The 15,407-nt window shown below is 43.6% G+C and overlaps 1 protein-coding gene across 5 annotated transcripts in view; it reads left to right on the top strand.

Annotated features, from left to right (window-relative positions):
* Nucleotides 1-15,407, top strand: part of arvcfb (ARVCF delta catenin family member b) — a 133,656-nt gene that overhangs the window by 18,146 nt on the left and 100,103 nt on the right. For 4 of the 5 annotated variants that reach the window (XM_054610343.1, XM_054610347.1, XM_054610345.1 and 1 more), the window contains exon 1: nucleotides 1,748-1,921. The exons of the other annotated variant lie outside the window; for it this stretch is intronic. In XM_054610343.1, coding sequence (XP_054466318.1) covers nucleotides 1,901-1,921 — 21 coding nt within the window. In that variant the 5' untranslated portion in view covers nucleotides 1,748-1,900. Of the gene's footprint in view, nucleotides 1-1,747; nucleotides 1,922-15,407 lie in introns of those variants that run through there. 5 annotated transcript variants of the gene reach the window in all.

The raw sequence follows: 15,407 nt of genomic DNA on the forward strand, positions 1-15,407 counted from the left end.
AACGGGACAAAGAGGTGGAGAAAAAAGGAGCTGTGTGTGTGTAGGGTGTAAAAATGTGCAGAGTATTGGGTGCCTTTGCCTGAAAAGGGCCAACTTTTGTTGTGTGTATGAGCCCCTTTCACCCCCACCCTCTTCTTCTTTTTCCTCGTCTCTCTCTGTCTATGCCAACAAGGGGGAGGGGTCGATGGATTGACAGACGCAGCTGGAGTGCAAAGAGGGAACTGGTCCCACCCCACTAAAGATGCCAGACATAGACCCAATGAGAGAGAGAGAGAGAGAGAGAGAGAGAGAGAGAATGAGAGAGAAGGAGGAGGAGAGAGAGAGAGAGAGAGCTGCTACAATTCCAGCTTCTGCTGCCTGTCTGGGAACCCTCCTTTCAATAACCCCCCCCCCCCCAGCCCCTGAGGTTTTTGTTCTCTCTCGGGCTAACTTTTTTTGTTGAGTGAGTGTGTGTGTGCATCTCTTTCCATTCCCTGCATATGTACAGCATCTCTGGAAAAGAGAAAGCTGGCTCCCCTTTTTCAGCTGTGTAAAAACCAGACTGAAGTAGCCAGGATTACACTGGATATAGGGTGATTTTATTTTCAAAATAAAAGCACGACTGCTACCACAGAAAAGCTTGTTACAGCTCACATTTGTCAACCATTCGGCTTTCATGCCCATACATATCACTGAATATATATGTTTTACTGAATATACTTGGTAGGTGTCCTTTAGACTACTTGATTACTTTATTATAGGTATAGGCCTATGCAATTACCTGTATACCTCCAATACGGCAAATAGCAGTATGCCACTGTTTTGGGAGAATGACCTGAGCGTATGCTTATAGTAATCAAAAAGTTAATAATGACTGAGTTTTTTTCTTTTCAATTGGAGATAGCTTTCACTTCAAAACACACAACTATCCCAAGAGACAGCAGCAGTTTTGTACAAAAACACGTCTCCTAGTGTATGACCATGCCTGTGCTGTGACCTTAAACACACCCTTTTTGTTGGCCGTATGTACGGTCACAGGATGCACTAGGCCTTTAGTTACTACAGTTGTAACATCAGCTATTATATAATTTGTAAATCTTTGCTAGGTTATCTTGTGGAATATGGTTATATGGTTACCATTGGTAAGACATGGATTATGGTTGTTTCAAATGTAGGCTAACTCTTTGTTATGTAATTGCTAGCAGGTAATGCAACACATCTGGTGAAGTGATTCAATCTCTTTTAAATCACTTCTTAAAACACATTTTTACAGAATGGCTTTTATGTGATGTCGTCGTTTTAATATTTCATTTTAATTTGGTTTTAGTATTTTATCTTATATTCGTTTACTATTTTATGTTAACCTATTTCACTTGATTTTATTTATTTTGTTCGTTTATTTGATTGTTTCTTAGTTTAGTTTTATCCTAACGATTGTTCTGAATGTTTCTTCTATTGCACTGTTTTGCTGCCTTGTCTGTCGTAGCACTTTGTAAACCTTGTTTTTAAAAGGTGCTATATAAATAAAGTTATTATTATTATTATTATTATTATTATTATTATTATTATTATTATTATTATTATTATTATTATTATTATCTGTAAAGCTGACTTTTGGCGGATATTAACAAATCATTGCGCTCTTATTGTGAAATGCGCATCGCCACACTTCCTGTATTCCCATCGCTAACTCTGTCCGGCTTGACGCAGCCGAGCAGAGGATGGCTGCCTGCGCCTGAGCTGCTACCTCTGCGCTCACAGAGGGGGAGAACGCGACGTAAATAGACAAGGAAAGCGTGAGGAGACGAGAGGAGGAGAGGAGGGAAAGGAGTTCACCCAGACCAGGGAATAGTCACACATTTCATTTCCCCGGGAGGTTTTAATTTTTTTCTTCTGGAACCAAAGTGTTGGATTTGAGATCATGCCTGCTGAAGTGAAACAGGTTAGTGGTGCCGTGTCTGCAGGTCTCCTCTCACCGGATCTCCAGCCTCTCACACTCTTCTTGTCTTTCTCCTCCTCATAATTGTTTGCTCATTGTTTGTATTTGCACATTTGTTTTTCCCTGGATCATCACTCTTTTTTTTATTATTATTTTTTTTTTTTTTAATTTATCCTAACCCTTCCAGAGTTTAATACATGAGAGCAGCTATTCCCAGATTTATCGATGTCCTTCACAAGGATAGTGCGTGTGAGTGTGTAATATGTGTGTGTGTGTGTGTGTGTGTGTGTGTGTGTGTGTGTGTGTGTGTGTGTGTGTGTGTGCACGTATGGATGTGTGTATGCAAATATGCATGAATGGAAGGGGCTGCATGACATCAGAGACAGTTATGATGAGTAAGTACTTATACCACTTAGTAACCAGTCCATGCTGTAAATAGTCATGACCATGAGATTGAGATTTAGTGGTGGTCCTCTGTGTGTGACATTGTGTGGGGGTGGGGGGGCTTGTCCTGCAGGAAAAGCAGCATTTTTTGACTTATGAGTTTCCCTCACGCATTCATGGGGCTCCTACATGTCAGTACCTATAGAACGGCTGGTGTGATCACTGGACAAGCAGTGAAGTATTGAAAGTTTGTCCCTGATCATCACCAGCGGCGCTCTGAATGAGCCCAGGCCAGGATTTATAGCCCACGGGGCTGTTGTGCTAAACGTGTGAGAGACATGGCATTAGAGTCTTTTGTCTTTCACTTGCACAGATACCGCAGGAATGTGCTTTTGTTAGCTCTTGCGAGAGTGCTACTGTGTGTGTGTGTGTGTGTGTGTGTGTGTGTGTGTGTGTGTGTGTGTGTGTGTGTGTGTACCAGACCATGATGTGCATACATTATTGGAAGTGTTTCCTGTGTTTTGAAGCGCATCCACAGGCAGACTACACCATCACAACACTCTTTTCCCCGCCGAGCTTGGCAGCGCTCAGAAGCAACAAAAAAGAAGAGGAGGAAGACAGACAATCCAAAAAGAGAGAGAGAGAGAGAGAGTGGAGGGGAAAAGAAAAAAACTGATTGAATAAGGTCAACTTCCCATCAGCGTCGCTCTCCTCCGCCGGGCTGAGAGGGGTGGAGTAACGCATTCCCTGTTTGGCAGGGAAAAACATTCTGTCAGCTCTCCACGTTGCTCTGATAATAATACATTAACAGTTGCCCCCGTGGATGAGTGCCACCAGATAACTGAAGGAGCCGCCGCCAAAAAGAGAAGCCGTTTTTTTTTTTCTCTCCCTCACACACTCTGGGTTCTTTCCATCCCTTGGTTTTGATAAGTTTGAAGGATGTGTGCATGAAGTGGGCATCGATGGATAAAAAAAGGAGGGCAAATGTTTCCTTTTGGATTCCTTCCTTGGATGATGTGAACGGAATGAAATGCAGGAAAACAACCTTGTGTCCGTGACCCCCTAAAGACCGGGATAGTTGGCGTGCTTTGGGGCCGGCCGTCATCGTGGCGTGGCCTTTTCAACTCAGCTGGACATTCCTCAGCTAGGGAGCACCTGCTTGGGCAGTGCTGTATGGGGGAAATGGGGTTCAAAGTGTGTCAAAGTCACAATTAGGCCATATATGGATCAATGTCAATGTCCATGTTTTATTATGGTTGTCATTCTACTTGCTTTTGATCAGTTATTGCTATTGGGACGATGGGAGAATAGTTTGGAACAGGCATTAAACTTCTTTTAGCTGCCACATTTTGCCCCGATATTCCATACTGTCCTCTATAGGTCCTCCAGGGTGTCCAACAGCTTAACGTCAGTTTTTATACTCAGAAGAATGTAGATAGCAAAGGGGAGAGGAGAGAGATGCTGATCTGGCGTGAACTCATCTTACTGCTGCAGCAGAGCTTACGGTAAATGAGTTTTAGCCCACTGAAGATTACTGCATAGCCATCAATTAGTGGGGGAGTCTGCACCAGACCACGTCTGAGTTAAATATAAATTGAACTTTATTCTAGAACTTTTACACCAGCGGGGGTATCTCCCCAAATCCTCCAGATTTAGTTGCAGCATCTTCTGCTCATGAAAAATAGAAGAACAGAGTTGTCGTGAAGGGGAAAGGAAAACATTATGAATAATCCAGTATTCATCATTTTGCCAAAGTCCATCAAAAAAAATAAATGGCTTAACTTTTCCTCCGCAAGCTAGAAGGACCCGTCTGCATAACAAAATAATTAATCGGTGATTCAGAAAAAGACTAAAGGAGGTCTTGTCTTCAGACTGCGGGTTACTGCCAGATTCTTGACAGCTAGCGGGGCTTTCAGCTGCAGCAACTGAGCGTTCCCGCTCCTCTCCGATGCTATTTGATTTCTTACCAAAATTAAAAATTCCGTCAAACTTCTCTCCATCTTTTTTTTTTTTTCTGCGGGGCTGTTTTTTTTTTTTTTTTTTTATCTGACAGCTCCACCGTCCTTGCATATTCTTTCCCATTCATTTCCTCAGGCTCCCCCTTTTGTGACTGCAGAAGATGTTGTGCAGATCAATATTTTGAAGACATGTAGAGCATGAGGAGGGGCATTGTTTGGGGAGTGGAGAGGCCGTACAAGAATCATGCCAATGACCGGAAACATAGCTGACAGTCAGTAGATCTGAAGATTAGTCAAGGCAAGGGGCATTAACTGGGCGGGGGGAGGTTGAGTGCAGGATGGGAGAAGGGTGGGGGTGGGGGTGGGGGTGGGGGGTCATGAGTGCTGTTGTGTTTTGAAGGCGAGAGGGTTTTGAAAGAGGCGTGATCATATGGTGGTAGGTGCCTGGTGCCTGGTGATACCAGATGGCCCTCCCACCACACAGCCTGGCCATACTCCCCATGTTTCCCATACCGCTCCCATGACTGCCCTTATAGCACGACTCATGACACAACATGGCTTGACATGTTACAGTATCTGCCACTCCACCCACACCATCCGCCTGCCTGTCGTCCTACCCACCTACTTCTCCCAGTGGACGCCTGTTTCTGGGTTTAAGTAACCTGAACTGTATTTACATGTGAACAGCTGAGACCATATATGTACCTTCACATGATCACTACCCCTCCAGCATATCAGGGCTCAGGCAAATAGTTTGCACATACTTCAACTGTCTTGAAGTACCAAAACAGATGCATTTTGGCAAAATAGCTTCATCATGCACGGTATTGCAATTTGTTATTCTCATTATAAAGATTTTCATTACCACAGTGTGATTTTCTTTAGAATATTGGATCTGTTTGCTTCTATCTACCAGAGGGCTGCTCCCTCTTAGATGGTTAGTCGACTAAATTATTTATTTCACAAAAACTTATTGGCACATCTCTGGTAAACACAAGATTTATAGTGGTTCTGTTGTGTGACTCTTTATGGAGAAACTTAGTTTTACAGATTAAATCAACTAATGGATTAGATTAGGGTGTTTGTCGACTAAGAATCCCTTTGGTCGAGGACAGCGCTAATATACTGTTCTCTAATGGCATTTTAAGAAAAAATAAATGTCTGGCCCCAGTTTCTGAAATGTAAGTATTTGTTGCATTTCTCTGAATCATGATTTGAAAATTATAATTTGTTGTTGTTGCAATTTATAGTCTAAGCAATTGATGAATTAAGGGTAGCAACCGATTTATGTTCTAATTATCCTCATTTTAAACTAATCAGCAGATTATTTTCTTGATAATCCATTAATTGTTTTTATCAATGGCCTTTAAAAATGCTCTTCACAATTTCCCAGAACCCTAATTGACACATTTATACCGGTTGTTTAATCCGTCATCTTAAATCCAAAGGCATTTAGTTAACAATCATAGTGGACGAAGAAAAGCAATATTCACATTTGAGAAATGTGAATCAGTAAATGTATGACCTTTTTTGCTTTAAAAATGATTTAATTCATATATTAATATCAAAAAATTGATAATGAAAATAATTATTGCACCCCTATTTTTGTGATAGTCATATTCAATATACAACACATACATGACAGCTGGTCCACCAAGCGGCTTAAAACAAACACTGTGAAATATGTGAAATATTTGACCCCAGCAAGTATTACACTTTACTATACATAGTACACTGTACATTCTTGCTCTGTATCACATGAACACACCCTTCAGTAGTTAGTGTTTACTCTGTGGTTGTGTTCTGTGTGGAGCATTAAGGGTCTATGCCACTCAATCAGTTGGCACTACAGACCCCCCCCCCCCTGCCTTGGCATCCCCTCTCTCTGCCCTAACCCATTTGGCTGGCTGACAGTGTGACCGATGCAGGCCCATGCACTCGCTCTCTCACTGTCTGACCACTGGCGAGGACCATAATGCTCTCGGCTTTCATCATCACACCGATGAGAAAAAAAAAAAGGTGAGTGGCAGTAAATTGGAAGGCTTGAGGGGTGTCGGAGATGGATGCTTTCATGCTGCTATGTTTGGAAAATGGCAGTGGGGAGAAAAAAGCGGCACATTAATGAGATGGCAGCTCATTATCTTGCTTGAGCTGTTGGTTGTTTCTTTTACCTATTCAGCATTACAGCGTGCCGGGTATCAAACTGCGTGCAGGATGCTTGGAGTGTGAATCATATATGGATGCATATATATATATATATTCATGCACATCCTTGAAAACATTCCATTGTGTTTCCCTGATTTACATTTTGTATATTGTCCAATCACATGTTAATGACTTCTTGGCTGATGGAGAGTTTGTGCTTTTTTCCTGCTGCCAAATACATTAAATCCTCCAGAGGTGAGGTGTGAAGATGGTGTCAGCCCACTCTTTCTTCAACACCCAAATGCACACACACACACTTTAGGCTACAGAGGAACATCAATTGGATCCCCGGCTTATTTACTCACTGTTTGTCTGCAGGCCACGGACAGGGTATCCCCGTTTATAAGGGAGCTGGATTCATGGTTTCCTCGGCTGTGTCCAATAAACACCTTCCTATCTGTGCTGCTGGAAGCCAGCAACAAGATCCATGTTTTCGATCGGGCAGATAAGGAAGCCACTTGCCTCAGAGAAAGCAGAGGAGGCTCAGTCACACAGGCCGACCAGAAAGCTGATGAAGTAGAACACTTTACCCGTAAAATAAAGCTGTGCTCGCGGCCACATCGGGGCTGTAATCGTCGTAGTGACAATATTTACATGACGCTCCCTTATCCTAATAATGATGTGTTTACATAATGGCAACAAGTTGGTAATTACACAACATGATGCTCTAATTCAAGAGACATAAACAGCACTCTCCTGTTAGGAGGGAACCATAATCAGTCAGGTCTGATTATCCTCGATGCTGTCAATTGGGAGCGGACTGAGCAGGTTTTTCCGCTTTAATTTAAATTAACATTTTACATTTCATTTTCATAAATTGCTGCACCACTGTTCTCTTCCCCTCCTCCCCCACTGCCGTCCCATGGCTCGGCTCGTCCGGATGCTCTCCGCTTTATTTTAACGAACTGCGAAAATGCGCTGCAATGTAGAAAAGAAAACTTGAAAATTAAGATTTCCTGTGTCGACGCAAAGACACATCAATAGGCCTACCGAAAAAACGGGGCCGCTGCAGCACCCTCACTTCCCAATGCCGATGGGACTGAAGGTCACTGAAGAAGAAAATGACTCTTCTTCCTAATGACCCAATTTGCTGTCACGTTGACCTGCGCAGTGTGGGTGTGCTTGCGTGTGTGCATGTGTATGTGCACATTTTCCAGTGCACAAACGTCTGTTATGTGTGTGTGTGTGTGTGTGTGTGTGTGTGTGTGTGTGTGTGTGTGTGCTTGCATGTGTCATTACTGTAATTGGCTTTCCTGCAGGGACTGTTGTTGAAGCTGCAGATGTGACAGTTCTTTGGGCAGCACCATGGACAAATAGGGACCCAGGTGATCCTTAAAGGCAGTGATTAATGACACCATGGGCTGCAAATTCGAATTTTCCCAGCATCTGCACCAAAGAAAAACAGCTGGTAAAGCGAGTGTTGATGTATTAAGGTGCCGTAGCTGAATTTGATCGAAATTGACGACCAGACTGGACCCAAACTGTCACTGTACTATTTTGATAGGAAAGATTAAATTTCTACCAGGGGAAGAAACCAATCGTCCTAAGTTTATTAGATGGACTGCAGGAACATAAACATTACTCAAGATAGCCCATATGATTAATGGATTAACTGTTAAGATATGTGCCATTTATCTTGAATGGAACATAAAAGTGTCCATGAAGAGGAAGTTCTTTCCTCTTACCCCTCCCTCCGTATTCCCTCTCTTCCTGCGCTCCAGGCTGGGAACATTGGTGCCACCTAGGCCTCCAGTCAGAGAAGGGTCTGGTTCTGGGGCCTTTACAAAAGCACTGAGGCTTCTTTAGCAGTTGTATGTATAGGTCATATAGGCTCCACCCCCTCTGTCCTGCAGCTGGGGACCTCTTCCAGGGGCCCTGAGGGGGAAGGTCAAAGTCCTCATAGAGCTTCCCTCAACCAGAAACACAGGAACAAACGCCTCCCTACTTCTCCCTTTCTCCTTTTTAACCCCCTATACCATCCAGATTGTACTACGTGCAGCACAGCCGTGGGGGGAGTGGCTGATGGCCCCGGCTCCTTTCGCGTGTTTAGTCTGGAACTTTCTTTTGAGGGATTAGCCCACTTCCTGTCTCTGGGCCGGCCGCAAGAAGCAGTCGGGATGCCGGGGGAGAGCATCGATCCTCCATCATCGCACCATCTGTCTCATGCTGCCCTTTGGGATTAATGATTCTCTCTGACAGCTCTTTAGTAGGGCTCTATCAGCCTGGGCTGACCATTCAGATTACGCTGACATGTGGCAGTGCGAGGAGCTTGCATGAGGCATCTCTGGTTTATTTATTTTAACTGCTGCAAGGAGTCATCACAGTCTTGGGTTTTTGAGAACTCAAAAATGTTCATGGTTCACTTTCTTTTATTAAACATTTTATTTGTTCAACACACTAATTCTGTCACAAGCCTGGAGAGATGTAGTATCCCACTGTGCCGTGTATATTGATACATATGAAGTCTATGTAAATACACCACACTCACACAATGTTTTACATTACATTACATTACAGTCATTTAGCAGACAATTTACAATCAGTAGTATATTACATATCATTCACCCATTCACACACTGATGACAGGGCTACCATGCAAGGTGCCACCATCAGACTCTAACTAACATTCATTCACATCCGAAGTGATAACAACAATAATAAGTAGAAAAATACAATGAATCAGACTTACATATCTATAAACAGTACTAGGTTTCCTTAGGCATTTACATATGTGTAAATATAGTTTATGTTGATATTGCAGTTTTCCCTAGTGCTATTTTTACATTACATTACATTACAGTCATTTAGCAGACGCTTTTATCCAAAGCGACTTACAGTCAGTAGTATATTACATATCATTCACCCATTCACACACTGATGACAGGCTACCATGCAAGGTGCCACCATCAGACTCTAACTAACATTCATGCAACATCCAGTCCACACCGATGGCAAGCCTTCGGGAGCAACTTGGGGTTAAGTGTCTTGCCCAAGGACACATCGACTGCCGAAGCCGGGTATCGAACCACCGACCCTCTGATTGGAGAACTACCTTGCTCTCCACTACGCCACAGCCGCCTTTTAATTTGATCGCGTCAGATAACATTAGCAGTTGTTGCAAAATTTGCCAAAAGCGTTGACCTGGACCCAAAGACTCAAAGGTCAAGGTCACTGTGACAATACAAAACTAATTGTTGTCCATAAGTCAATAATGTCTATGCTTATTAGGACAATCTCACACAAATGTCTAATAGGATAAAGCGATGACATTTTTAACAGACATTGATGTAAATCTGTACTTGATGTACTTCACTGGTTGAAGTACGCATACAACTCCAAGGCAGTAATTCTTTTTTTTTTTTACTGTGATTCTGTTGACTGGATTAACTGTGTTTATTGTTCTAACAAAAGGCTCATTATGTCCCATTGTATGTGGTGAAAAGAGAATGTATCTAACCTTTGTAGATCCATGTTTTGCTTACTCAGAGCTCAGTCACAAAGCCTGTAGGGAGTTTGAACTGAGAACTGGCTGTTAGTGACCCGCTGGCGGTTGAAGTGCACTGATGAGGTCCGGCACTTCATTAGAATGCTGCTCTGAACCCTCGCAACGCACAATAGTGGCTGTTACTGCTGATGGCTTGGATCCAGAGAGAAAAATAAAAGAGAAGGATAGAGGGGGGGGAGGGAGCGAGAGGGAAAGTCCAAACCACTGTAAGCTGACCGGCCTTGGGGCAACACAACTCCCGCTACACACATCCTCTGCTGTAGCAGCCACAGCGCTGGCCCCAACACTGCCTGCACACAAACATTATGCTAACCAGTGGCAAGAGTTCAGCCAAACCAGGCACAGGACCTCCTAAAATGGGAAAGATAAACGAGTTCCTGGCATTCTCACCGCTGCCGATTCTCCACGCAGACAACGGTTTGCATAGTTCAATGGTTTCTACAATAGAGGCATCCAGACACTGGGGTGGCTGTCATATGCCATTACATGTGATGGCACAGCATTGTTACTCATCTCCTCATCTTCTCTCGATATGAGCTCAGCCCATTCCCAGAGGAGCCTACTAGTGAACAATGGAGTGATGCGCCTCCTCACACATTCCACAAGCCTCTATTGAGCTGTCTAATGAACCTCTACTGCATACGTGGCCTGCGCTGGCTGCCGCGGCTCTACGAAAAAATACCATCTAGCCCCATCACACCCCCTTATATTTAATTTGTTTGGAATGTGTAATAGGCTGTGAAGTGGAGCGTGGCGCAGCGTTGATCTGTGCCAACCAGGTCTGCGGATAGGGAGGGACAGGTGCCAGCCATCCATGGAAGGTGCTGTACTTAACACTCTGCGCTGGGCTCGAGTGTAGAATCCTGGCCCTGTGGTTCAGGCTTTTTAGAGATGCCTGCCAGTGTCCTTTTGCTCCAGCCAAGCAAGCTTTTAGTTTGGTAATAGGACATCGTAGCTGTGTGTTCTTGATCTGAAGAGGGGCCAGCTAAAAGTTGTAGGGAAAAAGGGATTCGGGATTCAATCACAGGCCTGTAGAGCCAAAGTCTACATGAAGCACAGCACAAGTTATTCTCTATGCTGTAACTCAATCCTGCACGATTAGAGGGAATTCCCACCCGGGGGCAGATACAATGAAAGCCAAACAAAATAAACTTATTTTCTCTATAGTGGTCCCATTTTAATGCAGCCATTATACTCTGCTATCAGAATTAATTAATTAATTATAAAGCTAGGGTTGGTAATCTTGTGCAACCACCTAAGTACGCTCAGCAGCACTATCTCCAAAAGTTGCTAAATCAAGCAAAAAAGTCACCAAATAGACACTGACAACCTGTCGTTTAGGCCAGCGCAGAAAGAATAAATAACTTATATTATTTCCATTTTATTGATCATCAGAGTCTGAAAGATGTTTTATTTTGAAAAATGATCGGATTCTCTCCCAATTACATCCGCCTGTGCCTCTTGACACATGTCAAGACGCGTGTCTCGGTCACGTGATACGTTACCTCAAACAATTAATCATTTTATTTCGCCACGTTTATCTTGAAGGCCGGTCCGTGAAAATATTGTCTTACATGAAACCGGTCGGGGGCCGCTGATTTAGGCAACCCAGCAAAGCCAAACCCCCAAAATGATCATTATGAACATGAACATATCATAATGAACATAAACAATAACATGGCTATTGTACTCACAACTGTTGTGCCGTGTAATGAGTGCAGGGGCAAATAGGAAAACCGACTGGCCGATAGTAAGGGCATTTGGGGAGTATTGACAATTTCAACAAATGTAATAAAATGTTTTAAAGACGATGACTAACCCTAGCTTTAAATGAACCTTTTTGCTTTATTAGATAATGTTATACAGGGAGAGCATGTCTGAGAGCGAGCACAGTCATGACCTGATGACATGGGAGGTGCTGAGACACAAGAACACCCTGTTTTCCATCATTATTCGTGCTTTAACAAGTCTGAAAAAAGGCAGACAGTGACATAAATAGCTCCAACCTGTCTGCGTCTGCCAGAGTCTGGTGTTTTATCTGTGCTTGTAGGCTTTGTGGAAGAAAAAAAAATACAGCTCTGAAGATTGATACTGCAAGTAAATGCCTCTTAAACATATCCAGTGCTGTGCTGTTTTCCTAACCGGACCTTTGACTGCCATCACCATTAAAACTCACATGCGTATTTATTTCCCTGTGGCTGTTTTAAGGTTGTCGTTGGTTACGGCTCTCTGCTTTCCTGGATCCTGAGGGATTCAAGTAGGGTCTCAATTTAACACTGTGGTTGGTCAGTAGCTGTACTGAGGCATGTTTTTTTTTTTCTTCCTTCTTTTTTACCTCCTCAGATTCAGGACGTGTGGAAAAGAGTACGCTAAACCCCGCGAAGTTCTCAAAGTTGAGCAAACAAGACCTGTTGACACAGACCTCCTTGAGTTCCCAAATTCTTTCCATCAAATTCTAGGACAGTTAAGAAAGGCTTAATCCAATAAAAACCCACTCTTCGCCTGTTTTGTGCTCAGTCTCTCTTGAATCTGGCTCTGAGTGTGTGTGTGGGGGGGTGATAAGTTCTTGTGAAGGCGTGGCCAGCTGCAGCCTCTGTTGTTCAGGCCACAAGGGAACACGGGGAGTGTTTTGGGGGTCATGGAGCTGCTACATTCCAGACTCAAATGCTCAGATGGGAGCACTCATTCTTCAGTCTGCTCCAGGCCATAATCCAGGTCCACTATTATTCCTGTGTCACTTATCCGCAGTCCTTCAAGCATAATGTCCCTGAAACACTGGTGCTAATTAAGGCTGCCGGTGTCAGTAACTGGGCAGCGGAACCTGTATCAATGCCCTCCTTGTACAGTGCAGAGGCGTCACTTACCGGGGAGCCAGAAGTCACGGGAGACCAGACTGAGTGCCCCCTTTTCTTGGTCCTTCATGTTCTCACGCCACTCATGTTGTGACTTTAACAAGGCCTTAATATGGTCCTGTACTGCTAATGGTGATGAAAGTGAAGTGTGCTGAGTGCTTTACTACCTTCTATAATTACTTGCAGAAATGTACTCGGATGGTAATTTCTACAGTCAGAGAAAAAATGTTATGGGGGGGGGGAATGAAAATTGACTTACGTTATAGGGTCCTTACAGCAAGACAGACCGGCAATGTCATGATGCACAACACATTGGCCATGCAGCCAGGTGAAGTAGCAGAGGTGTGGTTGTGGGAATGTGCCGAGCTGATGCGAGGAGCAACTGTAAGAAAATTGCTGCGCTTGCGGAGAGTTGCCTGCAAGTAGGACAGTAGTGTATCCTGACACACGAGTGTGTAAGCGCACACCCTGGTGCGCATAGGTTCTGCACCCTCTACAAACTGCCGATGCCACATTTCATTAATCAGGTGTCAACAGACAAAGGCGCCTGAGACTTACAAACAGCAGCAGCGCCTTCGTTATCCTTTTATCTCCAACCAGATCCAGTGAATCAAATACCTGACAAATCAATGTACATCATCACATTAATGCAAAATCTTGTAAATGTTATACTATCATTGATCTGCACATTGATTGAACCAGAGATACTAGAGGCTAAAATAAAATATTAAATACTAAAATAAACCACTTAAAGTTGAAAACTCTCTTTGATCTCAACATTTAGCCCAGCTCTACCAGCAGTTAAAGCAGCATTGGCATTGTCAACCAATTCGGTGTCACCTAAAGAGTTCTTAATGCCAGAGTATGAGTGTTGTGCCCAACCATGGCGAATGTGTCCGTTTTAGTGTTTCACAAATGATTTAATCCTGATTTATTGATTAAAAACACAGTGGCTTTCATCCCTCAATAATTCATTGCTGCTGTATTTTTTTGTAGTGCTACAGTTTTACAAATGATGCATATGCAAATATCGTGTTCTGCTATATTAGCGATGACAAATTGCCTGCATTCTCCAAAGAGTCCAGAATTATTCCAACCAGTCTCACTGAAATATGGTGTCGCAGCAGGAGCGGAGAGTTGGATACTAAATCTGCGGGACGGCCTTCAAAGGGGGAAAAGCTATTGTGTCCCCTGCCACATTGTAGTGTGAAAATCACAGTGGGCCCCGTGCACAGAGACCCCTCTGAAATTATTACAGGCCTCCATCCACGCTCTGCAATCTGAGGCTTGCAGGCAGCAGGACTGGCATTGTGTCCCCGGACCTCCGACCCTGGAGCCCCACAGCCACAAGCTGCTGCTGCTGCGCTTTACTCCAGTCTCTGTGGCAAACAAGCCCTCTGTCTTCTCCGTCCAACATACACCAACAAACCTAATTAACTTTCCTCTTGGCTGAACGCTCCTGCCTCTCCTCCACCACAGCTGTGCACTCTGTCCACACTACTTTGAATACTCTCTCATCCAGAGTGTTTTGATTCCAAATTCCTATTACTAACCGATGCCAGTTCACGGCACCTGATCTCTCAGAGGTTTGTTTCAAAGTCAAACAAAACCAATATTAGGAACTAAATGTTCCTAGTATTGGTATTGTTTGTCTACATGTGGAGAAGGTAAGGTGCTGCAGAGGAAGATTGTTCTCTGCCTTTTCACTGCAGTGAACCTCTCCTGGGAGGAACTGATGTCTGCATGATTGAGTTTAAAACTAGGTTTCTGTAGTGTGTTTACTATACAGACGCAGCATGTATCTGTGTTCATGCGCATTATGGATGCTGAGTTAATGATACAGATGCTTCTGTGTATGAATTCCTGTGTACTGTGCATATTTGGTAGTGAACTTTTCTAGCGGCAGCACTGCAGTGTTCTGTGCGGTGAGGTTCTGAAGTGGGTCAGCCTCTCTGTAGTGCTGGAGCTCCTGTTCGCTCTCAGAGGAGCTTGTGAGGGGAAAAAAAAAGAAAACGTGTAGCCAGGACAAATCTGCTATTACCATCGCCGGACACATTGTTGTCTGCTGTGAACAAGGACAAGCTTAAAAAAATTATAAGATACCTGCACACTGGATTAATTTCCCCTTAGTGAATTATTCAGGAAGTTATCCATCTGTCTTTGCAATGCATTTTTCAATAGTTGATTGTGCGTATGCTAGTTCTGCACTTCTCACTGGTGTCTCTGTACGTCCAATTTGTTCAAGTGAGGCTCTCTTTTTTTTTTTACTGAAATTACAATATTGTTTTTGGGTTGCCTATGAGCATGTTTCATAATGAAGCAATTATAAATGTGCAGCAGAATCACTGTAGCCTGTGTGATTCTTTTTTTTTGGGGGGGGTTATGGATATTTTTCTCTGTGGAAGTTACATCGTTTGGCTTTTGGGTTTCAGCTTGGCTGCTTTTGAATGATGAGCATTTGGCCGCTCATGGATCCTTCAGTCCTCCCTGGCAGGCAGAGCCGCCTTAATTGTTGCATGCCTCTGGAACGTGCTTCACTAATGGGGCTGTTGGAGTCCTAATCAGTCAGTGCTTTTTTTTTTTTT

This window comes from Anoplopoma fimbria, chromosome 13, assembly GCF_027596085.1.
Source record: "Anoplopoma fimbria isolate UVic2021 breed Golden Eagle Sablefish chromosome 13, Afim_UVic_2022, whole genome shotgun sequence".
In the NCBI taxonomy this organism is placed as follows: Eukaryota; Metazoa; Chordata; class Actinopteri; order Perciformes; family Anoplopomatidae; genus Anoplopoma; species Anoplopoma fimbria.